Genomic DNA, 26,872 nt, shown 5'->3' with positions numbered 1-26,872 from the left:
TCATTGGCAATATTTCGCTTTTGGCTTTTAAGGTGCTCCTTGAAGGGGGAAGTGGTGGAAAAAGGCGGCGAAATTCAGGTGGCGAATATTTATCTGAGTTTGTGCACGCACAGCCCCGGACTGCTAATGGTGAGCTGTGGGAATCCAGAGTTGGAAGGACGCCTGATTTCCGTAGGGTTTACTTAAGCGAGAAAATAGTTTGCGCTCACTTGCAGCTCGAAGGTGCCCTCCAAAGAGCTCAGTGAATGTTTTGCCGATTGCTGTCTGGCGGCTCTAGCGGCTGTCAATCAGCGGCGACGTCACAAAGGCCGGCTCGAATGGAGCGGATGGCGGTGTTCGGATTCCCGGAAGAGGTGACGGGCTTGAGCTGCAGCAGCCGCGGTGGTGGCGGCATGTGTGCGCTATGGAGGGCAAGAGAGTGGAGATTCCAACCGGGGTGCTGGACGACCTGTGCAGGTAAACATACAGCTAGCAGCTTGGGAAACACACTCACTCACACAGAGTCCCCCCAACTCCCACGGTGAGGCACAGGGTGGCTGTAAAGGAGGAAGTGAGGGCCGAGGAGGAGGAAACGCGTTCGGAGCAAAGAACCCGACTGACCAAGGCCAAAGTTAGAGTCGGATCCGACTTAAAGGAAGGAAATGCTCGTGAATCAATGGGTGCTGTTTTACAGAAATGAGGAAGCGAGAAAGAAACCATCCTGATTTTCATTCTGGTTACGAAAATGAATTGTGAAACCTTGTGCGAGAGGACATTTTGTAATGCGTTTTGTTTAGTGAAATACAAGCCAACAGTACCTGTAGCTTTAAAGAAACAGACTGAAGGAACCTTTCGATTAGTACTTTAAAGGCTTGAGGTTTACAAGAAATATTTTGAAACGATACGCGCCACAGTTGTTTCGTGTGGGTTGTTTAAAAGTAAATAGTTTTGTTACTTCCGAGGTGGAACTGGTGGCAACTCATCTTTTGCTTCCCTGTGACATTTTTTTCACGATATCCCTTATTCCTAATAGAGTTTAACATGCACTCAATTTTTTTTATTAAAAAAGGGAAGAGCTATGTAATACTTTTTAAAAAATTCTTGCTGTTTTTGTTTCTTGCCCAGATTTAACAGAAAAATATAAAAGATGGGAGCGGCAGGGGTCATTCGGCCCTTTGGACTATACTCTGCCATTCATTACGCTCATGGTTGATCGTCCAACTCATAGCTTAATCCCGCTTTCTTCCCTTTGCTTTTGATCCCATTTGCCCCAAGTGATATACCTAGCTGCCTCTTGAATACATTTCAATGTATTGGCATCAACTACTTCCTGTGTAATGAATTTCACAGGCTTACCACTCTTTGCGTAAAGAAATGTCTCCTCATTTCCACCCTAAATGGTCTATCCTGAATTCTCAGACTGTGACTCCCCTGGTGCGGACATGCACACCATCGAAAACATGCTCCCTGCATCTACCTTGTCCAATCTTGTTAGAATTGTATTAGTCTCTATGGGATCCCTCCCCATTCGTCTGAACTCCAGCAAAAATAATCCTAACTTAGTCAGTCTCTCCTCATACATCAGTCCTGCCACCCCTGGACTCAGCCTGATAAGCTTTTGCAGCATTTCCTTGAAAGCAAGAGCATCCTGTCCTCAGAAAAGGACACCAGAACGGCGTACAATATTCTAGGTGTGGCCTCACTAAGGCCTTGCATAATTGCAACACGTGCCTGCTCCTATACTCAACCTCTCACAATGAAAGCCAACGTACCATTTGCCTGCCTGTTGGACCTGTATGCTTTCCTTCAGCAACTGGTACACAAGGACACCCAGGTTCCACTGCACACTTCTCTCCCAATTTACAGCCATTCAGGTACTAATCTAACACCTTGTTTTTGCTTCCACAGTGAATAACCTCACATTTAGCCAAATTATACTGCATCTGCCATTCATTTGCCCACTCACCCTACCTATTCTGTCACAGTGCACCCTCCCACCCAACTTGTGTCATGAGCAACCTTTAAGATGTTACATTTGTCCCCTCATCCAAGGCATTCATATATAATGTGATTAGCTGGGGTATGATTACTTTAAAAAGGACACATTTTCAACTTCTACCCACTTGGTCAATTTGCAAGAAATCCCAAAGCAAAGGGAAAATAACATTTATAGTATATAAGAGAATGCTCATTCATTGATAAGCAGTCTTTGGTTATGACATTGCCTTTGGAGAATGCACCAGTTTATGACATCTGACAGTTAACTTCTGTTTTGCTTATATTTCAAAAAAGGCAAGTTTATTGTGATCAAAGCAATGCCCTGAGAAATAAACCAAAGAATGGCTGTCATCTCTTTCTATGTTGGAACTGACAGTGCATGTTATTGTATGTGCACGTATGCAAAACTGTGATACTGATAATTCTGGATTGATTATTAGCAAAATTCTTAGCACACTAAGGATTATATAGCAAATATTGTTTGATTGTAAAATCTCGTCTAAAGTTGGGCATTCTGCTGCAAGTAGAAGCTGGTGTTTGGGTATAGTCAGTACCTTGGTTGTTGTGGACAGCTGAAAGGACAAGCTATTTAAAACAATCTGCCAGTTATTGGACATATTGCTTACACACCTAGCATATTGAGATGCTGAAACTGAAGTCCATATACCATATTACTCATTTGTATGATTGGCAGAATTTTCTTTGGCTTAATGGCAGTTACTGGTAAAAGTCACTTGTTGATACTGCACTGTAGTAGCTTAGAGCTTTTAGGTACCCAATAAAGTCTGATCATGGCCAGAAGTGATGAGCTTGGGCCTAATTATGATTTTGCATGATACAAGTGGGAAAAGGTATGATCAGTATACCTCTGAACAAAAGGGACCTATTTACAAAGTACTTGAGCTTGGAATTTCCAGTGGTCTATATTGATTTGTGAAGATAGGTTTGTGATAGGCAGTAGTAGAGAAGCCTAGCTGAGCTGGAGTAGCTGGATTCTTGACAAGGACATTGTGGAAAAGGAACTCCATTACAAATGTGAATTTGTGCACAGGATCTAACTTATTTGGACATATAAGGAAATTCCTATGTTTAGCTGTAATTCAGATATGGCAAAGGTATTATCCTATATATGGAAAGTAATCAAAGGACACGAGGTTTGGCTTCATCCCATTGAAGAAATGTTTCTCATGAGTTTGACCAAAGATGTTTGAGAGATCTGGGATTGTGGTGATCTGATAGAAATACCATCTGTTTGGGTAGAAGGGTGTTAAGATTGAAGTCACCTGTAGCTATTTGCTGAGTTCATAAGTTCAATTAATTCACATAATGGTCGTGGGTCCAGTTCACAATGGTATAGTGCTGCAGTATAAATGTCCGTAGCCTCCTTGGGTGGTACCTTGGTGAGAAGAGTAGAAGTGTCAAATGAGCTTCTAAATATTGCATTGTTATTGATATGAATGTCTGAAAATGTGAATGAGTGTCTCATTGTGTATGTGGAAAATTTGGATAAAACTGGTTGTTGCAACTCATCGAACCATTTTGTCAGTTCGTGTTGTGCAGAACTGGTCACTGATATAATAGCATGTAGACCGACATTACTTTTCTGTCTGTTGACCAGTCCACGTGTGTGTAGATGCAGTCTGGGAAGTGCAGTCATTATACACTTCTGAGTGGCTTTTTGCTTCTGTACAAGTCTAGCAAGCCGCTTTTTTTTTTAAAGCTTTCTTTTTAAGCAATGATTGTTAGAGGTCAATCATTGCAACTGCAGGTCATCTGTGCAGAAGTACCTATAGAGACTCCAAGGCCCAACGAGCTTGAGCTGCTTCATCAATGACCATTCCTGTGTCCTCATGATGGTCAAGGCTAGCTCTACAAGGACTGTCTGAAGGCTTGACTTTGGAGTTTTGGGTTTGGTGGGATGCTGTTTTGGAGGGTCGGTGTTGACTTGATGGGCTGAATGGCCTGCTTTCACACTCTGGGGATTCTATATTCCTGACTTATGCCTTCTGGCTGGTGGACAGGCTTTAGGAAATGAGAGTGAGTTATTCACTTCAGGGTTCCTAGCCTTGACCAGCTGTTGTCCACATAGTATTTCTGTGGTTAGTCTAATTCTAATTCTGGTCAGTGGTAAACCTAGGATATTGGTAGTGGGGGATTGGCATCAGAATGCCATTCAAGGTCAACAGCACTAGTTGGATTCTCTCTTGTTGGAGATGATCATTGGCTCTGGCATTATTGTGACACCAAAGTTATTTGCTAGTCCAGACCTGAATATTGTGCAGATCTTGTTGCATTTGGACAGGTGTGTAGCTTCAGCGTCTGAGGAGTGCTAATTCCGAACATCATGCAATTGTCAACAAACATACTCACTTCTGACCTTGTGGAGAGAAGGTCATATATGAAGCAGCTGAAAATGTTTGGGCCAAGGATGCAACCCTGTGGAACCCCCACTGAGGTGTCCTGGAGTTGTGTTGAGTTGACCTGCAAAAACTGTAACCATCTTTTGTGCTTTGACTTCAACAATAGAGACAGTCCCCTGATTCTCATTGACGTGCCCTTTGTTTTGGTTCCTTGATGTCAAAAGTGGCCTTGATGTTAAGAACAGTCACTCTCTCCTCCCCTCTGGAGTTCAGTTCTTTTACCTGTTTGAAATCAAGGCTGAGATCAGGAGCTGAGTGATTCTGGTGGAACTCAAACTGATCAATACTGAACAGGTTATTGCTATGCAAGTGCTGCTTGCACCTACATCACTTGTGCTTTTTGATATACAGCTTTGAAACAGGCCATTCAGCTCAAGAGGTCCTTCCTGATGTTTATTGTTCCAGAGAAAACTGTATCAGCATAACCTCTTGCTTTATTTGTTAACTAGATTTTTCCTTAAACATGTCTAGTTTTTAAGGCATGGTGCATCTGTTATACCCTCCCCAAACTATTACATTTTCTGAGGTGTGTACTGTGGGGTTTTTTTTGTTCATTAGCGGGATGAGAGTGTCACTGACCAGGCAGCATTTATTGTCCATCCCTAATTGCCCAGAGGGCAGTTCAGAGTCAGCCATATTGCTGTGGGTCTGGAGTCACATGAAGGCCAGACCAGGTAAGGATGGCAGTTTCTTTCCCTAAAGGACATTAGTGAACCAGATGGGTTTCTTCTGATAATTGACAATGGATTAATGGTCATCATTAGACTCTTAATTCCAGATATTTATTGAATTCAGGTTCCACCAATTGCCACGGTGGGATTTAAACCCAGATCTCCAGTGTGTTACTGGAGTGTCCGGATTAACCATCTAGCAATAATACAACTAGGCCACCACCTCCTTCATGTGCAGCACTGCTGAGAGGTTTTGTAGGGAGAGACTGCACTTAGGCCAAGTGCTATTGTGAACCTCAAGTGAGAACAAAACTAACTATGATAATTAATGTTACCTTGATAGTGTACTTTCACAGTATTATATAATGATTAGTCCTGCTGTATGACTTGGCTATTAAATTATTCAAAATATTTGGTAGACCAAGATTTGTAGGGATTCGGTCCTTGAAGTGAACTGTAGGTTCTAGGCATTGCAGGTTCGTCATTTCCAAAAAAACGTCGGTGAAAGAGAAGTGATTTAAATTTGTAAATGCTTTCATTTCAGTACTTGTTATTAATGCATTTATAATTAGTTGTAATACTGTGGCAGTTAGATCTGTAACTGGGCAGTTCTCTTGAGTAGAAGAGAGTCTTAGTCCAAACCCAATTACATTAAAATGCACCCTGCAATTTACATGTCATCCACAATACTTTTCATTTGTTGAATGATAAAACGTATCATATTTAGCAGGTTTGTAGTCTAAAACCAAAACCAAACCTAGGGTTTATGATATACAAAAGTTAAAATATTAAACATGTACTTTCTAAATAGTTTAGTTGATGAAAATCTGTTCATGGACCTTTTGGGGTTTTTTTTCTCCAGGCACAGACTGGGAGTTTCATTTAATAAGGCCAATTCTCATTATCAGGAACAAAAACAGAGTTGATGCTTCAGGACCAGTGACTCTTCCTCAGAACTGAAGGAACAATTTTGTATTGTCATCTTGTTATTTATGATACTATCGTTCCAAAATCGGCTAAAGAATAAAAATATTTACTGAACATTTTGTCTGGATGGCAAGATGCATTCAAAACTTCCCAACAGTACTTCATTCCTTTGTGAAAAGTTAGTATGGATCACCCACTGGATCCTAATAAAGTGGGTTGTTTTAAACTTCCAAGATTTCTTGCTACAAAGAACAAGAAAACAGTTATTCCTGGGAACACTCGGGCCATGTTCTTGGCTTCTAAATTCTATGACCAGGGAACCTGTTGTAATTAGTGGAATTGGATAGTTGAGGAGCGGAAATGACGTTCAAAATAACCACATGAGGTTACATTGATTTTTGGAAGATGATGTCTTAATGTATTTTTTGAATCTACTTTATTTGTGGAATGTTTTTGAAGATTTTTGTCTAAATTTAAAGTATTACTTTTATAAAGTTCAACAGTCCTTTTCTTTTGTCAACTCCTCTTGTATCAATATGTGATGTTTATGTATGCTTCCATGGTTGGTAGGTATCCTCCGGCACCTTGTGGTATTCATTCTTCATGTATATGTTTCACGTGTCTGTATTTTACAGCAAAGCTTAAGGACCAGCTGTGAGGAACCTTAGTTGTTTATCTTTTGCTTGCGAGGATGTTCGAGTATTATTTCAATGCAGATGACACTAAGCTCTAAGTTTCAACGTGCACAAAAGTGTCTGAAGCTGAACTGAACTTTTCCCATTCTTTATTAGTTGACTCTAAATTGAGTTTTCAGGCTTGTGGACTGTCCATCAACATGTTATTTTAGTTCCCATCTAAATCTTTACTATGCTGCAGCTAGTCCTGCTCCTCATCACCCATGTCTTTTCTTACTTGAATACTTTGCAGAAGACACAAGCTTCTTTTCTTAAATAGATTGTTTCCTGAGGGCTTCAAAAGTGAACAAATACATGGCTGGGACTGGAGGGTTTGAGTTGTAAGGGGAAGCTGGATAGGCTGGGACTTTTTTTCATTGAAGGGGCGGCACGGTGGCTCAGTGGTTAGCACTGCAACCTCTCAATGCCAGGGACCCGAGTTCGATTCCAGCCTTGGGTAACTGTCGGTGCAGAGTTTGCACATTCTCCCCATGTCTGCGTGGATTTCCTCCGGGTGCTCCGGTTTCCTCCCACAGTCCAAAGATGTGCAGGCTAGGTGGATCAGCCATGCTAAATTGCCCGTAGTGTTCAGGGGTGTGTGGGTTATAGGGGGATGGGTCTGGGTGGGATGCTGCAAGTGGCGGTGTGGACTTGTTGGGCCGAAGGGCCTGTTTTCACACTATAGGGAATCTAATCTAAAGTGTAGGAGGTTGAGAGGAGACCTTCTAGAGGCTTACAAAATTTTGAGGGGCTGAGATAAGGTGAATACCAAAGCTGTTTTCCATAGGGTGAGGGAGTTCAAAACTAAGGGCATTTTTGTTTTTGAAGCGAGAAGAGAAAGATTTAAAAGGGACCTGAGGGGCAACTTTTTCCACACTGGGTAGTTCATATGTGGAATGAACTGCTAGAGTAAGTGGTATATGCAGGTATTCTTTGGACATTTGGATGGGTACATGAATAGGAAAGTTTAGAGCGATATGGGACTAGGTTAGCTTGGGAAGCATTGGTTGACATAGATGAGTTGGACTGAAGGGTCTGTTTCTGTACTGTGTCCCTGTAAATGCCAAAGAATGTCTGAGGTGCTATTTAACACAATGCTGGAGGCATAATTGATGAGACTGCCTTAAACCAAAAAGGCTACCATGTGATATAACATGACCAGAATGAAGAGAACTGGAACTGGAAGAACTAACACCACTTTGTAAAATGGTTCCTTTGTTGATTAAAAATGCTAACCTGCCTCAAATGTAGGCATTGTGATCAGCAGCCTGCAGGCGTAAAATAGATTTGCAATGTCATCTCAATCTGACATCCTGAGGATTGGCCAATCTTTTTATGCAGACTAAATGACAAACAGTCCACAGATAGCACAGCCTCCAGGTCACTCCTATCCTCTGTCACAGAGGTCGTAGATGACAGCACATGGTAGAGGTTGGACCAGCCGTTATTTCTGGATGAGCTAAGCAAGGCCTCAAACCCTGTGAAAAGAATAAAACTCCTTGGAGGTGATGGCTTACTGGCAGGGATTTATTCAGCTCTGAGAGACTTGATAGGCCAGGGTATGCTGGCCGTGTATGATAGTATGTTTCTAGCAGGTAGCATGTGTGAATCCATGAGGCAATGTATCATCACCCTCATACATGCAGAAGTAGGAGAGGGAAGAAATTAGAAATTGGCGACCAATGTCACGATTGAATGTGGATTACAAAATAATGTCTTAAGGTCAGTGCCAACCAAGTCAGGGCTGCTGTCGGATCAGTGGTTCACGCCAACCAAACCTGTGCTGTACTGGGCAGGACCATCTCAGATTCCTGTTTTCTTTTGGGACACGTTCACCTACGTGCAGGACAGTGGGATGGATAGCTATTTCATCAGCCTGGATGAGGTGAAGGCATTTGACAGGATATTGCACACCTATATCAGGGATGTGCTGTCCAAAATGGGCTTTTCACAGGGTTTGAGGCCTTGCTTAGCTCATTAGAAATAACGGCTGGTCCAACCTCTACCATGTGCTGTCATCTAAGGCACCTCTGTGACAGAGGACAGGAATGACCTGGAGGCTGTGCTATCCATGGACTGTCTGTCATTCAGTCTGCATAAAAAGATTGGCCAATCCTCAGGATGTCAGATTGAGATGACGTCGCAAATCTATTTTATTCTGCACTTGGATACGACTGCACTACACCAACATCAGTAGTGCAGTCTCAATCAGTGGATGGAAATCTGAAAGCTTCCCAGTCGGAAGGCCTGTCCACTCTGTCCTGCCTTGTTTGTCTGTTGTATAAACTCTTTTCGTGAATCCATCAAAGAGGATATGAGCCTGAGAAGGGTATCTATTCCAGGTAGAGGAGGCCTGCTGATCAAAGCCGCCTTCTACACGGATGACATTGCCATTTTCTTCTCCGATCCTCCAAGGTAAATCAAACCAAGAACAAGGCTACGTCCTTTATACCCTTCACCATCAAGACAGATTACCTGAAGGTGCTGGGTAGGTGGTTAGGACGGCTGGGGCGTGTGTCTATACTTGAGAGGAACGTGTTGCCAAGATGAAGCAGAAACTATGTAGATGAGAGCACTCTCTACTGCAGGTAAACACCTGGTCATCGGGTGTGAGCTATTCTGCTTTGTTGCGTGTGGCATGGGTCTGGCATATTCCCCAAGCCTGCATCACTCCAGTCACCTGAGCCATCTTCTACTTCATCTGGAGGTCAAAGATGGACTGGATCTGGACACCATGTAAAAAGCTGTAGACAAAGGAGTGAAGAATGTAACCAATACCCGCCTCATCTCGATGGCCAGCTTTTGTGAGTAGCTATGCCAAACTTTGCATAGACCCTTGGACTGCAAACACCAAGTGTCGCTACATACTGAAATTCTACCTGACCCTGGAGTTACGAAGGATGGGCTTACCCTTGTTGCTGGGAATGCTGCAAGTAGCTGGACTGTTCCATATCACCTGTCCCTCATGGAGAAGTTTGTGAAAGAAAACGCCTTTGACCACAAGTCCATCAGGCAATGGTCAGCACGTAGCATCCTCAAGACCTTGTGAGAAAAAGAGAGGGTGGATCCTGTCAGGTTGTTTCCTTGAGCAGACTGTCTAAGTCATAGGGCAGAATGCCTCATCACCAGAACTTCCCAACAAGCACCAAGACATTGCTGTTCTCACCACCAGCTAAGCAGTGTAAGATCCCTTCATGCACGTTCAGACCCTGCCCACCACCACACGCTGCCCTCAAAGTGTCGGTATTGCTGTAGAGATGGTTACACATCTCCTTCTGAATGTGCCTCTGCAAAGCAGGTCTAGAGAGAGATGCAGTGGTTTTTGCCGAAGTTCATCTCGAGCAGCTGTGTAATTCAGGAATCTCTGCTCTATGGTCTGTTCCCCAGGATGCACATCTGCGCCTAGAGGACTACCAATGTGGTAAAAGATGTTCTTTGATCCATTCAAAATTTGTCAGTCTTCCAGTGCAAAGAGTTGAGTTCAGTGGAGTGTTGCAAACCGGCATCTATAAAGTTCCAGGACTACGTGCTGAAGGATGCACTGAAGCTTGGGGCAGACTTTAGATTCTTGATAGGTATTGAAATCAACATCCTTTGCCTTGAAGATATTCAGTGGCCCATCTCCATCTTTTGAAGTGGAGAGTTACAAAATTGCACAAGTTGTTGAGACATAGGAAGTTTCTTTGTCTCTGTACAATAAAGGCAGTCCTTAATTTTAAAACAGTAACCCCTACTTCTGTGTTTGCCCACAAGAAGAAACATCCATTTTGACATCTACTTGTCAAGGCCATTCGGGATCTGATAAAGTTGAATGAAATCTCTCTTGCTGTGCTAGACTCTAGTAGACAAAAGCCTGTTATCAATCTCAAACATCCTCTGAACCAACATCTTTTAAATAAGGAGATCAAAACTGCAGATGACATTTGAGATAGTCTCCCCGTTGCCCTGTATAACTGAAACATGGCATCCTTAGTTTTCTTAATTACTTGCTATACCTGCCTAATTGGGAGCCAAGAGTCAACCACAGTGCTGTGGATCTGAAATTGCATGTAGACTAGATCAAATAATAATGGCAGTCTCCTTCCTGTTAATGATGTTAGTGAATCAATGGGTTTTTCCAACAAATTGACATTGTTGGTGTCACAGTCTTCATTGGACTCTCTTTAATTCCAGATTTCTACTTGAATCTAAATTCCAATGTCTGACATGATGAGCTTTGAACACGGGTCCCCAGATCATTTCCAGTGTCTCTGGAATAACAGTCTACCAATTAAAACCACTCGGCATTGGATTTTTCACAATATTCTTTGTCACCTATCATTATTGCCTGACAGTACAAAAACTATTCCTTCACCTCCACAAAGTTATTATAAATTGTGGGGAGTAAAGAGGTCCCAGCACAGACTCCTTCAAGACCCCATTTGTCATGCTCTGCCAGTCGGGAAAAGAGCGATTTTATGCATACTGATTGCCTGGCAGCAAACAAACGTTTTTATTCTTGCATCACGACCATTTTGTTTTGGAGCATTTTATGGGGGGGGCGTGAGAAAAAGGAATAATGTTGCTCCATTTTCATTGACGGCATTGAACTTTGGTCATAAAGCTGTTGTTGTGGAGCAAGTAGTGAGTATTTGTGCTTTTACGTGTATTTGGATAATTATCCACAAAGTTCTGAACAAAACAGGGTTTCTTCTAATTGGTATCTTTGCTTGCTGTATTAAAATTTGCACCATCTTAGTGATGGTATATTATTTGGAGCTCGTTTATATTATTAGGAAAATAACAACCTTTTGAACATGAGAAAATTGTGAAGAGATCAAAAGCAATACTCCATCCCACCCACCTTCCTGCAAAAATGCAGTCCGCTATTCCCAATTCCTTTTCCTTTTGCCTCCGCCAAATCTGCTCCCAGGCTGAGGCATTCCACTCCCATACATCTCGGGTGTCCTCGTTTTTCAAGGACTGCACCCCCCCACCACCCCCACCCCAGTAGTCGAGAACGCCCTCCGCCGTGTCTCCTGCATTTCCCACAACTCGTACCTTTCACCCACTCCCTGCAATTTAAAAAAAACTAAAACAGAATCCCCTTCGTCCTCGCATACCACCACCAACCTCTGGATCCAACTCACCATCCTCCGACACTTCCACCATCTGGAATCCATCCGCACCACCAAAGACATTTTTCCCTTCCCACCCTTATCTGCTTTCCGGAGGGACCACTCTCTCCGTGACTCCCTTGTCCGGTCCACACTGCCCTCCAGCCCCACCACACCCAGCACTTTTCCCTGCAACTGCAGGAAGAGCTACACCTGCCCCCTCACCCCCATCCCAGGCCCCAAGAACACTTTACACATTGAGCAGATGTTCACCTGCACATCTGCTAGTGTGGTATACTGCATCCACTGTTCCCGTTGTGGCCTCCTCTACATTGGGGAAACCAAGTGGAGGCTTGGGGACCGCTTTGCAGAACACCTCTGCTCGGTTCGCACTAAACAACTGCACCTCCCAGTCACAAGCCATTTCAACAACCCCTCCCATTCTGCAGTTGACATGTCCATCCTAGGCCTCCTGCAGTGCCACAGCCTTGCTGCCTGAAGGTTGCAGGAACAACAACTCTTATTCCACTTGGGAACCCTGCAGCCCAATGGTATCAATGCGGACTTCACAAGCTTCAAAATCCAACCCCCCCCCCCTCCCCCGCATCCCAAAACCAGCCCAGCTCATCCCTGCCTCCCTAACTTGTCCTTTCACCTATCCTCTCCTCGTACCTCAGGTCCCACCTCATCCCACCCCCTTGACCTGTCTGTCCTCCCTGGAGTGACCTATCCCCTCCCTACCTCCCCACCTACACTCACCTTTATTGGCTCCATCCCTGCCTCTTTGACCGGTCTGTCTCCTCTCCACCTATCTTCTCCTCCATTTTCTATCCGCCTCCCCCTCTCTCCCTATTTATTTCAGAACCCCCTTCCCCTCCTCCATTTCTGAAGAAGGGTCTAACGCTGAAACATCAGCCTTCCTGCTCCTATAATGCTGTTTGGCCTGCTGTGTTCATCCAGCTCTATGCTTTCCTTGAAGTGTGCTTAGCTTGAATGGTGTATATTGTATAATCTGTAGAGCTTGTCTTTTTTTTAAAAGCACAAGCTAGCCTACTCTTTAACCTATTGCAGTGTCTTCATAGCATGATGTGATGAATATTCCATCATATCGCTGTACAACATTGTGAAACCTTTTATGCATGATAGTGATACTGACAATTGAATGTTGTAACAATGTGGCTTATTTATTGTACAGCCGATTCATTTTGCACATTCCAAGTGAAGAAAGAGACAATGCTATCAGAGTGTGCTTTCAGATTGAGCTGGCCCATTGGTTTTACTTGGACTTCTACTTGCAGAACACACCAGGATTGCCTCAGTGTGGGATAAGAGATTTTGCCAAATCAGATATCCTTTAACTGCATATGGGATAGATTTTGTTAACATCTGCAAAATATTTTTCCTTGCAGACATGTCGTGAAGTGATCACTAGATGAGTAGCAATATATTGCAGCCTTTGGAAATAGCAGGTTAGTTTTTGATAGTAAGATCTGCTTTGCACACTTTTTTTGTTGCGCTCAGTTCTTTCTTTTCTGGGACTTCAAAACTGTGGAAAGCTCCGTTCTCCTCCTCCTCCACCCCCCGAGCGCCCCCGCGCGCCCCACCCCCACCCCAAACTTCATACTTATTTTCAATTCAAATCCAGCTTTTAAAAGTCACCCTGAGAATCTTCTAATCATTGCTCAATTTAACTGATCTTTCCTCTTGTGACTGTTTTGTCACTTTTGGAGTCTGATGCCTTCTGGATTCAAATCCATTCTACATGGCAAGAAAATCTGTTGGTTGAAAGTCATGGAGCTAAAATGTTGTTTATCCCTTAACTATTGTTGCCAAAATGTTGCTTATTCCTTAACTGGTGTTGCACTCTTCAATCATTGTTCATTTTTACTTCGGAAAGGAGATGACGTGGAAAAGATTTTAGATGAATGGAAGGAATACAAGATGGGAGTCCCAACATATGGTGCAATTATATTAGATGAAACACTGGAAAATGTAAGTCATAAGTTGGAGTGGCTTCTGCAGTACCAGATTTCATTTTTGGGGAAATGTTAAAGACGTTCACATCTGTGCACAAGTCTAGATTGATGTAACATGAAATAAACGTCAGGTCTTTGCCAATTGATAAGGAAGACAGATGATGTTAAAAAGATGAAATGTTATGCTAAGCCACTAAATCTGTCACTGGAAGGCTTTTTAAATTTAAGATTATGAACAGGAACATGGAGTCATTTATGGTAGAGAAAATGAACTGTTTAACCCATCAAGTTGATGCTTCGCAGGGCACCTGCAATCTTGACAAGTCTTGTTTGCTCACTTGGTCCCTAGCCCTGTAAATTTGTTTCCTTAAAACTTACCTTAAAAAATTTCCTTTCTCAATAATTTATTATTTCTTGTTCATCACCCTTTTAGGCATTAATTGCTGCCTAAAGGAAGTTCTTCCTTGTATTCCCCTTGGATTTTTTTGCCAAAATCTTTAAATGTGTGTCATTAATCCTTAGAGAATCAGCAAGAATAAATTACAATGTAGAAGGTAACTCAATTTTTTTCTGTCCCAAAGATTAAGCATCTACACCCACTTGGGGTAGAAGAGTCCCTAACTCCTTTCAGAAAAGACATGCTAGACTATCATTAGTTGTCAGCCTCAATTTTTTTTTGCCATACGAATGCATGCTTCACTCATACTGCTTTATAACTGGGTCCAAGAAATCAATGGGGCCATAGAGGATGTGTTGTGAAAATACAAATGTTTTTACAGTTGGAAAGCCCTACCAGAAACTGTCTTCGAAGCAGAATTAATAATGTTCAAAGAAATGCCTCCTGGCCTACAGGTAGGGACACTACCACTGCACCACTCGAGCCCCTTGAGTTAACCACTGATTCTAGTGCAGTTGTGCTTATTCCTGACAAATAAATAGATAAACAAGCTGCACTGCGACCTGTACTTATAGGACTATTCCTGAAAGGGTATCACTGCTGCCTTGTGGATATTGATAAATTAGGGTTTTCTTGCTTTCTTTTAGTCGGATGTCGGCATCGCTAAACAGGCTCATATTTATATCCCTAATTGTCCTGAACTGAATGGCTTGCTAGGCCAATTTAGAGTCAAATACACTGTGCTGTTCTTGACCTGGGAGTGACTGGAGACAGTGTAGAGGAAGCTTTACTTTCTCTTTAAGAGTAGAGTCAGTTACACTGCAGTGGGTGTGGAGACACATGTAGCCAGACCAGAGAAGGACACCAGTTTTCCCTCCCTAAATGACATTAATGAACTGGTTAAGTCTTAATCCAATTATCATTTAAATCAGCTTTTAATACAGAACTTTTCTTAACTGATTTTTGATTTTACCGTTTGCCGTCGAGCTTTCGCTTGGTTCTGTAGAACGTTAGGCCTGTGTTAATATTGGTATACCCACTGCTCCCTCTTCAATAACCTGCCTGCCGCCTCTTAACCTGTAAGGTGGAAAACGTGTCTAACTAGGTACATAAAAATTGGTCATGTTCTGTTAACTACAGAGCAATAAAACCTAAATTTTGCACATAATCAAAAGTTTCATGAAAACAGCATTAAGATCTTACCGTAAGACAAATTGGGGAAAGTGTAACCTTGGCTGAATAAAGCACAACAATTTCGATCCCAGAAGAGAAGCTATCTGTGAATAACTACATGTCTGCCAGTCACGTTTGTATATTTAATTGACAATCAATTAGAAGATTCATCTGTGAAATGAAGTAAATGGGAACTGGAAATGTAATTAACAATGAAATTTTTGGTCAGTACTTCCTGTTGTAGGTTTATAGCACTACATTGCCATGATGTTGAAATAAAATAAGATGAAATAAGACAAATGGACAGAAATAAGAATTTTCACAAGTAGAATTCACTGCATGATATAACAGTCAGCTAAAGCAGGCAAACTCTAGCGATATTGGAGGGGTGGATATGGTGGATTTGAAACAACAAATATGAAGCCAGAAACTTATTTTAGGATCAGAAATGACTCAAGGTTGCAAAACAACTTTGATTAATCTCAGATTACTACCAGGAAGAAGGATGGTAGAGAGGGAACAGCGTTTGGAGGAGACCAAAAGCAATGCTTTCAGTCCTTCCAATATTTATTTGGAAGAAATTGCTTCCATGAGCAATTTAATAATTACCTCAGAGGAGGAGTTGACGGAGGTGGAGGTGATGTAGAGCTAGTTGTGGTCAACATATTATAAAAGCTTAATGTAGTTTCTTTTGGTGATGTTTCTAAGGGGCAACATACAGGTGAAAAATAGGGGTCTAGCACACCAGAAGTGGTGGTGCAAGAGCAGGAAGAGAGGAGCCATTGCAAATGATTTTCTAGTGATGATTAGTTAAGAAGAAAGACTCGGTGACAACAATGAAATAAAACAACATTCCCCTCAATTCACTGCTGTCCGTGTGTGTGTCCAGCAGTCACTTAAATGTCACTAATGACTCCGCTTCCATGACTACCACTGCAGAGATGCAAAAAAAGGATGTTGCTCCCGTAAATCCTTAAATTGACTCCCTTGTCTTTCCTAGTGCTAATAAAACAAAAATAATATTGTATTTAGAAAGTTCAAATCTAAGCAAACGGCAATGTAAAAATTGTTCCTGTTCCTATTTAAATAGGTACTTCTTGTTCAGGGTTATTTGGCAAAGTCTGGTTGGGGATTTCCAAAGGGTAAAGTGAATAAAGAGGAGGCCCCACATGACTGTGCTGTGAGGGAGGTAAGGCATTGATGTGTGTCTTTTCAAATCAATTTTTATTTGGATAAATATGTTTGGATAAATATCAATTTTTATGTAAATATGTTATTTATTCTCAGTAATTTTTAAAAAAAAGTGACTTTGTTACTTCTAAAATGTTTTAGAGCATTTGGACAGGCTTTCACCTGAGGTGCCAATTGGCAACACAGAATCTAGTGTGTAACATTTAAACTTTTTATCCTCATGTTACAAGTGTAAATGTGTTAAGTTTTAAGTATTCCATGTAGGATTTGGAAAAGACTTGAATTTCTACACTAGCAAATATCTTGATGATATTTTAAATTTGTTTGGCATGTTAATTTATAGAGCATCTCTCCACTTTCCTTTTGGTTTTAAAAGAAAAACCTGGTCAATCTCCAACATGCCACCACCACCACCATAGCTGTTCAGAGATGAGTGGGGCATGTTACTATAGAGAGTTGCTCTGATGTGCTGCCACTCTTCAGTTGATGAATACAAATATAAAATAATTTTCAAATGTAATTAGCATAGAATTGTATGGAATTTGATTAACTCTGCATACTTGGTTTTATTTTATGTGTATTTAGCATTCTGTGATAAGTTTTATGTTTTTTTTAAGGTTCTTGAAGAAACTGGGTTTGACATAAGAGATCGTATTTGTAAAGATGACTTCATTGAACAGAGAATCAATGATCAGTTAGCTCGACTGTATATCATCCCAGGTGTTCCAAAGGATACTAAATTTAACCCTAAAACAAGAAGAGAAATACGGGTATAAAACGTTTGATTTGGGAGATCAGTCTTGCTTTTTTGTATTTTTAAAGACAACCCAGAAACTTTGTCAAGGAGTAATTCAGTGCAATGGAGTTGTAAGACTGCTTTGTTACATTGAAGAGAATATCTCTTTTGGTCTCTTGTAATCTAAGTTGCCTTACAGTAACTGATTGAATCATGTTTTATTTTATTTAAGGGTGTTGATGGCATAATGGTCATTATCACCGGATTAGTAATCCTGGGCATAAACTAATATTCTGGGGATACAGGTTCAAATTCTACAATGGCTGTTGTGAAATTTGAATGATACAAAATCTGCATTAAGGACGAGGCTAGCTTAATGGCACCATATACACCACACTGGTTATGACAATCGCCTAATCCAGCAATGTCCTTTTTAGGGAGTTAAATCTGCCACCCTGAGCTAGTCTGACTTACATGTGACTCTAGTTCCACAGCAGAATGATTAGTTGATTCTTAATTGCCCTCTGGGTAATTAGGAATGGGCAATAAATGCTGACCTTAGCAGCGATACTGTCATTCCATGAATAAATAAAAAATTGAGATGCATATTTCACAAAACTAATGCAAGTGATCAGGATTTAATCACCAAATTGAACTTGCTTTGCTATCCTTGGTCAATTACCAAAATGCCTGCCTTTCACTTCCTCTCTACTCTCTCCTCCTCCTTGTAATCTAGCTTCAACTCAAGGTTGATGTGATCTGTACTTTTTGATTTTCCTGTATCATTTTTCCTCCAAGTTTCAGCTTGCTTTTAGCAAAAACCTAAAATTTATTCACATTCCATTTTCTTTGTCCTGTATCTGTGTGCTAATTTCAAAATTCTCATCTTTTAAAATTTCTCCATGCCTTTAGAACATAGAAAAGTACAGAACAGTACAGGCCCCTCGGGCCATGATGTTGTGTCGTGGAATATTCCTAATCCAAAACTAAAATAACCTCACCTACATTCCCCTCAATTCACTGCTGTCCACATGCATGTCCAGCAGTTGCTTAAATGTCACTAATGACTCTGCTTCCATGACTACCACTGGTACACTATTCCATGTGCTCAACCCAGCTCTGCATTCTGCCAATGTCTCGCTGAATCCTGCAATAGCCCTCGATACTGTCAACGGCAACTCCAACCTTTGTGTCATCAGCAAACATACTAACCCACCCCTCAACCTCCTCATCCAAGTCATTTATAAAAACTACAAAGAGCAGAGGCCCAAGAACAGAGCCCTGCGGGACACCACTCAGCACTGACCGCCAGGCAGAATACTTACCATCTACAACCACTCTCTGCCTTCTGTCAGCCAACTAATTCTGAATCCAGACAGCCAAATCACCCTGTATCCCATACCTCCTGACTTTATGAATGAGCCTGCTGTGGGGAACCTTATCGAATGCCGTGCTGAAGTCCATGTACACCACATCCACTGCTCGACCCTTGTCAACCTGTCTCGTGATTTCCTCAAAGAACTCAATAACTCAGTCTTATTTTCCTGTGTGTACTTTCCATACCGAGTACAGGAATTCTCCTCCTCCCAGATTGATGCTAATCTGTGTCATGATGCTGTGCTCTGCACTTGTGTTCAGGTCCTCTGCTTTTCAACCGCTTGCTGTTTACAGAATTTTTCACAAAAATTCATCTTCTTAAATCATGCACCAATTCTTATCCCAACTCCTGTTTGACCTGCTTTTCATTTTTCTAAGTGCTGTCCACTCGATGTGTTCCCCTTTTAATTTTTAAAGTGCTGGGAGATGCCATGCCACAGAATTTATGTGGTAAAGAATTGCAAGCTTTTAATCTTGCCATGTATTTGTTTTCCAGAATATTGAATGGTTTTCCATTGAGAAATTGCCATCTCACAGGAATGACATGACACCCAAGTCAAAATTGGGTTTAGCACCAAATAAGTTTTTCATGGCAATTCCATTTATAAGGTATGGTTGGACTTCTTTTAACTTTCAAAATCTAGTTAAAAATATACTTTTACACCCTGACTGATATGGATTCATGTTCATAGCCTAAACTATTAATTCAGAATTATATTTTCATTATGTAAAATTCTGGTTTGTTTCTTGGATTAACAAAGGCTATTGCATTCTTCAAAACTGGTTCAAGATGGTTTATATAAAGCTTGCTTTGTTTATTTGAGTTTGGCAGATTTGTTGATAACTTGTCCTATGCACATTTTACATTACTAAAAACACTGAACTAAGTTAGTTAATCTTTCATTGTTATTGTTGCTATCATAGACCACTAAGAGACTGGATATCCAAAAACTATGCGGACTCTTCAGACAGTGATGGCCTTGTATCCAATAGTGCAACTCCATCAAAAACTTCATTGGAAAAAATAAATGCAAGGTAAGTGCATCTCCAACAGCATCCCCCCGTCCCCAACCTAACCGCCGCCTCATTGCCTCCAGTCTCCTAACCCTGCTTCTACCTCCTTCCCGAAATCCAAAGACAAATGTCCAGGCAGACAAATTGTCTGCTTGCTCCTACCTATGGAATTGATCTCTTCTACCTCGACTGGGTTTTTTTTCCTCACCTTGTCCAATTCCTTCCCACTAACATCTGTGATTCCTCAGATGCTTTGCCAGTTTCAGAATTTCCAGTTTGTGGGCTCCTGCTGCCTCCTCTTTACTATGGATGTGCAATCCATTTTCACATGTCCATCCCTCATCGGGATGCTCTCAGGGCTCCTCACTTCTTCCTGGAAAAAAGAACCTGAACTGTCCTCATCCATCACCATCCTCTTCTGCCTGGCAGAGCTTGTCCTCACTCTGTACAACTGCTCTTTTAACTCCTCTCATTGGCCTCAGTTTGCTTGTCTTTTTGTGGGGTACATGAACATTCCCTGTTCCAGTCCTACTCCAGCCCCCACCTGTCTTCCTCTGATGCAGCGATGATATCATCAGTGCTGCTTCCATCTCTTGACTGGAATTGGAAAAGTTTATCAATCTTGCTTTCAATTTCCAACCCCCCCCCCACCTTTCCTTCATCTACTTCATCTTTGACTCCTCCCTTCCCTTGCTCAACATCTGTTTCCATTTCAGGAGATAGGCTGGGTACCAATATCCACTACAAATCCACCGACTCCAACAGTTACCTTGACTATACATCCTCACACTATGCTTCCTGTAAAGACTATTCCGTTCTCCAAGTTCCTCCATCTCAGTTGCATCTGTTCTGATGGTGTGAACTTCGACAAGAGGACCTCCAAAATATCCACCTTCTTCCTCAAGTGAGGATTCCCCAGCACCATAGTTGACCAGGCCCTCAACTGGTTCTGACTGATCTCCTGCACATTGACCCTTACCCTACTCTTATCTCCTGCAACAACAATAAGATCTCACTTGTCCTTGCTTACCATTCCCACCAGCATCCATATCCAGAGGATCATTAGCCACCACCTCCAACGGGATGCCACCACCAGACACTTATTCTTCTTCTCCTCCCTTGTCAGCCTTCTGCAAGGACTGTTGCCTCTAGGACACCCTTGTCCACTCACAATTCAGTCTCAAGCCCTCCTTCCCCACTTATCGTTTACTCCTATCTCCTCACCCCCATCTTATCTTCTGCATAAAAACCAACTTTTTCCAAGCTACCATCAATTCTGAAGAAGGATCACTGGACCTAAAATATTAACTGATTTCTCTCCATCGATGCTGTCAGACCTGCTGACATTTTTCCAGCCACTTCTGTTTTTGTTTCTGGTTTCCAGTATCCACAGTTCTTTTGTTTTTTTTTAAATTTAGTAAGGGTATGACTGACCTGTAGAAAACTTCGGGACTTCTTTGCTAGTATCCTGCAATTTTCTTTTTGATGGGACAGTAATAGAGAGATACCATAGTTCACCTGCTGAAAAATGAAAATACAGCAGTTTGTTTTTAAATTGGTAGTGCTGTTTCTGAAAACACATCTAGACTGTGGTTTAAATCAACAACAGCACCTCAGGTTTTGACTCAATAAAGACTAACTGCTTGTCGATGCAGTGTAATCCCTGCCAGAGCACGCGCGATTGCTCTCTGTTATTTGCTTTCTGTGTCTTGCTGTCTTTATGATCTCATTTTCATCCATTTAATATGGTTATGTAGCATTCAGTTCATCCATACTGTTATGGATTCACTCCTTCAATTTTGTCCTACACCTGGTATGGCAATACCAGAATATATTCATGGATTTTTATGGAAACTGTTCTGTGTCCCACCTCCTACATGATATAGTAAGATAAAACCAACCTTGTTCTTCTTAGTCCCTGAAGTAGGAAAAGAGGCTCTTTATTTTTCAGAAATAAAAAAAGCACTAAAGTAGAATTTGTATGTAGCACGTTATATGTTCAATGATGAAATGCATGAATACTGTATTATTGAGAAACACTTATCGTACTTTTGCTTGTGTCACTTCCTTACTGATTAGTCTCTGTATGTATTGGTAATATTAAGCAAAATACTAGCAATGTTAATGCCTGCAGGATTGTACAGGAAGGACATTTCCTATTGGGTGATGTTTTGCATCAGAACAGGTTAAGTTGAAGAAATGATACTGTGACGAAAGTAAACAGTGCGTTGGGAGATGAGTTAATCTGATGTGAAGATGGCTTGATTCCCACCTGGATGAAAAATGCACTTTTGCATTTACCCTGTCAAGCCCCCTAAGAATTTTATATGCTTCAATAAGATCGCTTCTTATCACTCAGTGTAAACAAAAAACACACACTAAGTAATAGAAGTGAAATGCAGGGGGTACACACATCACTGTTTATAAGTCACTTCAGTGATGCGACTTGCCTTAAATCAAACTTACCAGCAGAGAGCCTTCTCACTGACACTCTCAACTGACTACTCGTACATTGTAGAGATCGCTATAAGACAGTAAACTTCCAGTATTTGAGGTATTTAATTTTTGCTGGTTCATAAGATGCTGGTAAAAACACAATTTTCTATATTTCAATTTATTTAGTTGACCACTGACATTTGCAAGGTCTTTGCTTGCAGTAAAGCAGTCATTCCAGACTAGCATCCACTTGCCAATACTGTAATGGATAGATGGGTCTGCGGCCGGCAAATTAGTCAGATAGGTTTCTTACCTCTTCCTGAATCCCTTACCATCTGCCACAGGACCCGACCAGCTTGATCAGTAGTGTTGCTGCTGAGCCACTCTTCAGGGTGAACATTGAAATCCTCCACCCGAGAGTACATTTTCACCTTTTTAATCCTCAGTGCTTCTTCCAAGTATTGTTCAACCATTGTGCTGCTGTCTCTGGATCTGCCCTGCTGGTGGGACAGGACATATCCAGGAATGGTGGTGTTTTGAGATAACAAAGTGTGAAGCTGGATGAACACAGCAGGCCAAGCAGCATCTTAGGAGCACAAAGTTTTGGGACATTTGTGTGTCAGGTATGATTCCCTAAGTTTGAGTGTATCTGGCTGGTGCTTGACTAGTTTGTGAGACTGCTCGCCCAATTTTGGCAGATGTTAGTAAGGAGGACTTTGCGCAGTCAACAGGGCTGCTTCTGTTGTTGTCTGTTCCAGTGCCTAGGTCGATGTTGGGTGGTCCGTCCTGTTTCATTTCCTTTTTCTTGAGACACGGTAGAGACTGATACAACTGAGTGACTTGCTAGGCCATTTTAGAAGGTAGTTGAGAGTCAACCACATTGCTGTGGGTCTGGAGTCACGTGTAGGCCAGACTAGGTGCGGGTGGCAGATTCCTTCCCTGAAGGACATTAGTGAACCAGATGGATTTTCCAACAATCGACGATAATTTCATGGTCATCAGTAGATTATTAATTCCAGATATTTTTATCAAACTCAAATTCCACTATCTGTCGTGGTGGGATTTGAATCTAGATCCCCAGAACATGAGCAGAGTTTCTGGATTAATAGTGCAGCGATAATACCGCGAGGCCATTGCCTCCCCTCTTGTGAAGGTAAGTTGTTGCAAGACATGATTGAAAGAGTAGTGGGGAGTTTTCGCTGGTGTCCTAGCCAATGTTTATCATTCAACCAACATTACAAAAACAAACTATCTTGTCATTGTCTTACACCTTGGTTTGGGGAACCTTTTGTGTGCGAATTGGCCAATGCATTTGTGAGTATGAAACCAACTTTTAGTTTGGACTAAAAATGGAAAAGAAATTGCTTTAAATGAAGGAAACTGTGAGAAGATATTTGCAGTTTTAAAAACAAGTTGCTGGAGCACACTGAATTATATCTATAATATTGCCTTATTCAAGCAATGAAAGTGAATTCTAGACAGAATAGCATCACCTGTGTGATCAAGATAATTTTGCCCAGAGTATTTTGAACGGCTTGTCAATTGGGACTAATTATTGTAGGCTCAGGAGGGCTCAACATAGCACCAACCACTTGATTGACTCCTTGGATGCCTGCAGCTTGGGTGTGGACAACACAACAGAAACATCTAACCTGCAAGAAGAAAGCATCTATTTTGCATGCAGACTCTTGCTCTCTTGTGCTGATTTACTGTTGTTTTCGTTTGTACTGTCTACCCCACCTGTGTGGCAGAGTTTAAAGAAAATTCCTTGTAGCTGCTCTCCTAAATCTTTCTATGTTAAATGCTCTTTCTGCTAATCCCAGTTGAAAGGAAAAGAGGATCTGAGACTCTGAAAGAAAATATCCTTGAGCAGTGAATGCAGAACTGAGTATTGGTGTATCTACTACGTCACGTCATATATAAAGAGTCAGAAGAAAATGAAAGGATCCAAGGGAAGCACTTCATCAATGTTGCAAACCAGACTGATCCTGAACTGTTTCTGACAGTTTTTTTTTGTCTTTTTCAATGCCCCCTCAATATTTTTACCTTTTTGTCTGTTTGAATGTGTATGGAAATTTTGATATGTGGTAGAGTTTTGATTATAGAATTCTAAGTTCACAATTCATGTTTTTTTTTGGTCATTGATTTAAAATTTTGCTTACAAGTAGTAGTTATTTTCTTTTTAAAGATCAGAAACCTGATGTGCATATTCTTTGAACTTGAATTAGACAGTGTGGTAAAATGGAACAATTTATTGGTTTAATCTTTTTCACATTGTGACAGTTCTGGGAATAGTGAGGCTTGATTTCTAGTCCACTACCTCAGCAAGTTATGACACCATATTACATTTTTTAAAATTACTGTAATGCTGATGGCTTTGATTGAATTGTGCTATTCAATCAGCTGAGTATCCACTAATCAATTTGAATCGCAAGGAACATTTGGCGTGAACCATATTGTAACTATAGAGAAAACAAAGTGAAAAATGAATATGCTTAAATAGCCAGAAGTATTTCACCGTGAATTACTTTGCACTTTACTAATAGCAAATGATGTCACCATGACTACCATGATTTTTCCACAGCTCTGTCTTATGAATGGTGGTGAGATGTACAACTGTTTGCTATGTAGAATAGCATGGGAGAAATTTTGTCAGACATGAAAAGCTCTCACTTCTCTTCTAATATTGAGATGAAATTTTTAACTTGATCCAAGAAACCAGTTAGAGTTTCCTGTTTGATGTCTCATCTGGAAAAATAACACATTTGACAATTTAACATCCGTTTGTTCTGCAGTAGAATGTTAGCCATAATTATATGCTTGAGTTCTAGAACAGAATTTGAAACTTTGATTATTTTTCAGTTGTATCTTTCAATAATTATCAATCATCAAAAACCAAAAGCTTCCTTAAAATATGTGAATATTTATTTCATAGATCACGAACACGGCAGAATCCACAGTTACTGGAGGGGCTCGTAGGAGAACCGTGGGGATGCTCCAATAAACAACGGCCACAGCAGAAGCCTTTCAGTCAAAATAATCAGTGTGACACTTCTGAGGCCATAAAGAGCAAGGTAATAATAATTGAAAAATATTTGGACTGTCTATACAGTACAAATTAAATTTTAAGAATCAATTGATTATCACAAATTGCAGTAAATTTAGAAACTCATTAGGGTGATTACTAGCATCTTTCCTGTATTGCATTTGTTCATGGCTTTGTTTCTGTCTGTTATTTTAGGAATACAAGGTAATTATCTTAGGCAACTATTTTGGACAGGGTTGGGGTTAATTAATATTTTTACTGGAGTGCGTTTATTCATGTAACTTTATAATGTAGTGCAGGCACAAAGGCACAAAATTTATTTTGTCATTTTGGCTACATTTCCGACTGCTTTAACCAGCTGAAGCTTGATATCCTCTTATACATAATTCCTTCTCAGTTACTTCAGCTCCCTGCCACATATTTGAGCCCTACTTAAAAGACCAGGCCTGGAGTTAATGTCTTCCTGCCACCTCACCACCTTCCTGCTTGCATTCTTATAAAGTATGCTGAAACTTTTTTTTAAAATCCTTTACAACAGGATTTATATTGTTGAAGGAAAGGCACATAACTTAAAATACTTGGTTGTTTAATTATCTTTAACAATTTTATGCAATAATTTTAATCAGTAGAATTACAAGGCTTAAATATTGTGATACGAATTTCCAAAAGTTTTATTTGAAATGGAGAACGTACCAAACACACACACACTACAGGAAATTATGGATTCTTGCTTGTGTTTGAGCAATGCCTCTTTCCTTAAAATATTGGCACAGCATTATCTGCTGTATCTCTGGAAGGATTTCTCTACTAAGGACATTTTTACAGAGACGGTCTTGGAGTTAACAACATATTGTTTTAAATTTTTTAAACTTTGTCTTCATTTTTTTTTTTCCTCTGCATCTTTAAGAAATATTTGTAACTGGTTAACTACAAAATTACAAATGGTGACTGACAGGAAGAGATCCTTCATCTAACCAGTCTGTGAAACTTTGGCTGTCACAATAATTGCTCCCTTACAGACCAAAGCCATGTGATCTGGTACAGGTGAAAAATTGTGCTTTCAAACAAAAACCAGGCCAGTTGGAAAATTTCCACCAATTTCCTTGGGTAATTGAAACTAGCTGTGATTTACTGTGACCCTGAAAATTTTCTTGCAGTACCTCGCTTTTGTACAATGCAATTTCCGCCCCACTCAGAAATGGTCTTGTTTACATTTAGTGCAATTCATTGAATTGGCATTCACTACACAAGCCAGCAGCCACAGTTGCCTGGGAGAATAAGTTAGATCTGGCCTTACACAGCCTAAAGTTCTGACTGCTCATCCTCCCAAGCCTATTTATTGGGTACTGTAAATTCTCATTTTACCTATTTTCTTTCAGTTGATAACACTCGTCCCTGAGAAACAGAAAGTTGTGGCTTAGAGCCCTGATCTGGTCTTGAGTGCAACAATCTAGGCTGCTACTCCATAGCAATTCTGGTTGATGAAATATTAAACTGATGCTTCACCTGCCCTCAGATGTAAAAATTCTTTGGCATTTATTTTGAAGAACAAGGGAGTTATGTGATGACCTGGCCAGTTGTCTTCCTTTGATCAATGAGTTTCTGGTCATTATAAGTTTCTGCGTTTGGAATGTCCATTGTGCATAAATAGACTAACATTTCTTACATAGAATGTCGTTGGGTGTAAGTTTTTTTGGATTCTGGCTATGGAAGTTGCTATATAATCACAGGTCTTTCTGGGGAAAAAGGACCATGACTATA

At 40.9% G+C, this 26,872-nt stretch overlaps 1 protein-coding gene across 2 annotated transcripts in view; it reads left to right on the top strand.

The window, feature by feature from the left end:
- Window positions 1-317: 317 nt before the first annotated feature.
- Window positions 318-26,872, top strand: part of dcp2 (decapping mRNA 2) — a 37,812-nt gene continuing 11,257 nt past the window's right edge. The window contains exons 1-8 of one of the 2 annotated variants that reach the window (XM_048526120.2): window positions 318-456; window positions 12,961-13,112; window positions 13,630-13,757; window positions 16,402-16,500; window positions 17,120-17,272; window positions 19,112-19,224; window positions 19,540-19,650; window positions 25,001-25,139. In XM_048526120.2, the coding sequence (XP_048382077.1) occupies window positions 404-456; window positions 12,961-13,112; window positions 13,630-13,757; window positions 16,402-16,500; window positions 17,120-17,272; window positions 19,112-19,224; window positions 19,540-19,650; window positions 25,001-25,139 (948 nt within the window). In that variant the 5' untranslated portion in view covers window positions 318-403. Of the gene's footprint in view, window positions 457-12,960; window positions 13,113-13,174; window positions 13,235-13,629; window positions 13,758-16,401; window positions 16,501-17,119; window positions 17,273-19,111; window positions 19,225-19,539; window positions 19,651-25,000; window positions 25,140-26,872 lie in introns of both variants that reach the window. The other variant, XM_048526136.2, reaches the window with a different exon arrangement.

This window comes from Stegostoma tigrinum, chromosome 3, assembly GCF_030684315.1.
Source record: "Stegostoma tigrinum isolate sSteTig4 chromosome 3, sSteTig4.hap1, whole genome shotgun sequence".
Taxonomy (NCBI): Eukaryota; Metazoa; Chordata; class Chondrichthyes; order Orectolobiformes; family Stegostomatidae; genus Stegostoma; species Stegostoma tigrinum.
Note: the sequence above shows the minus strand (reverse complement) of the source record. Positions and strands in the feature narration are given on the sequence as shown.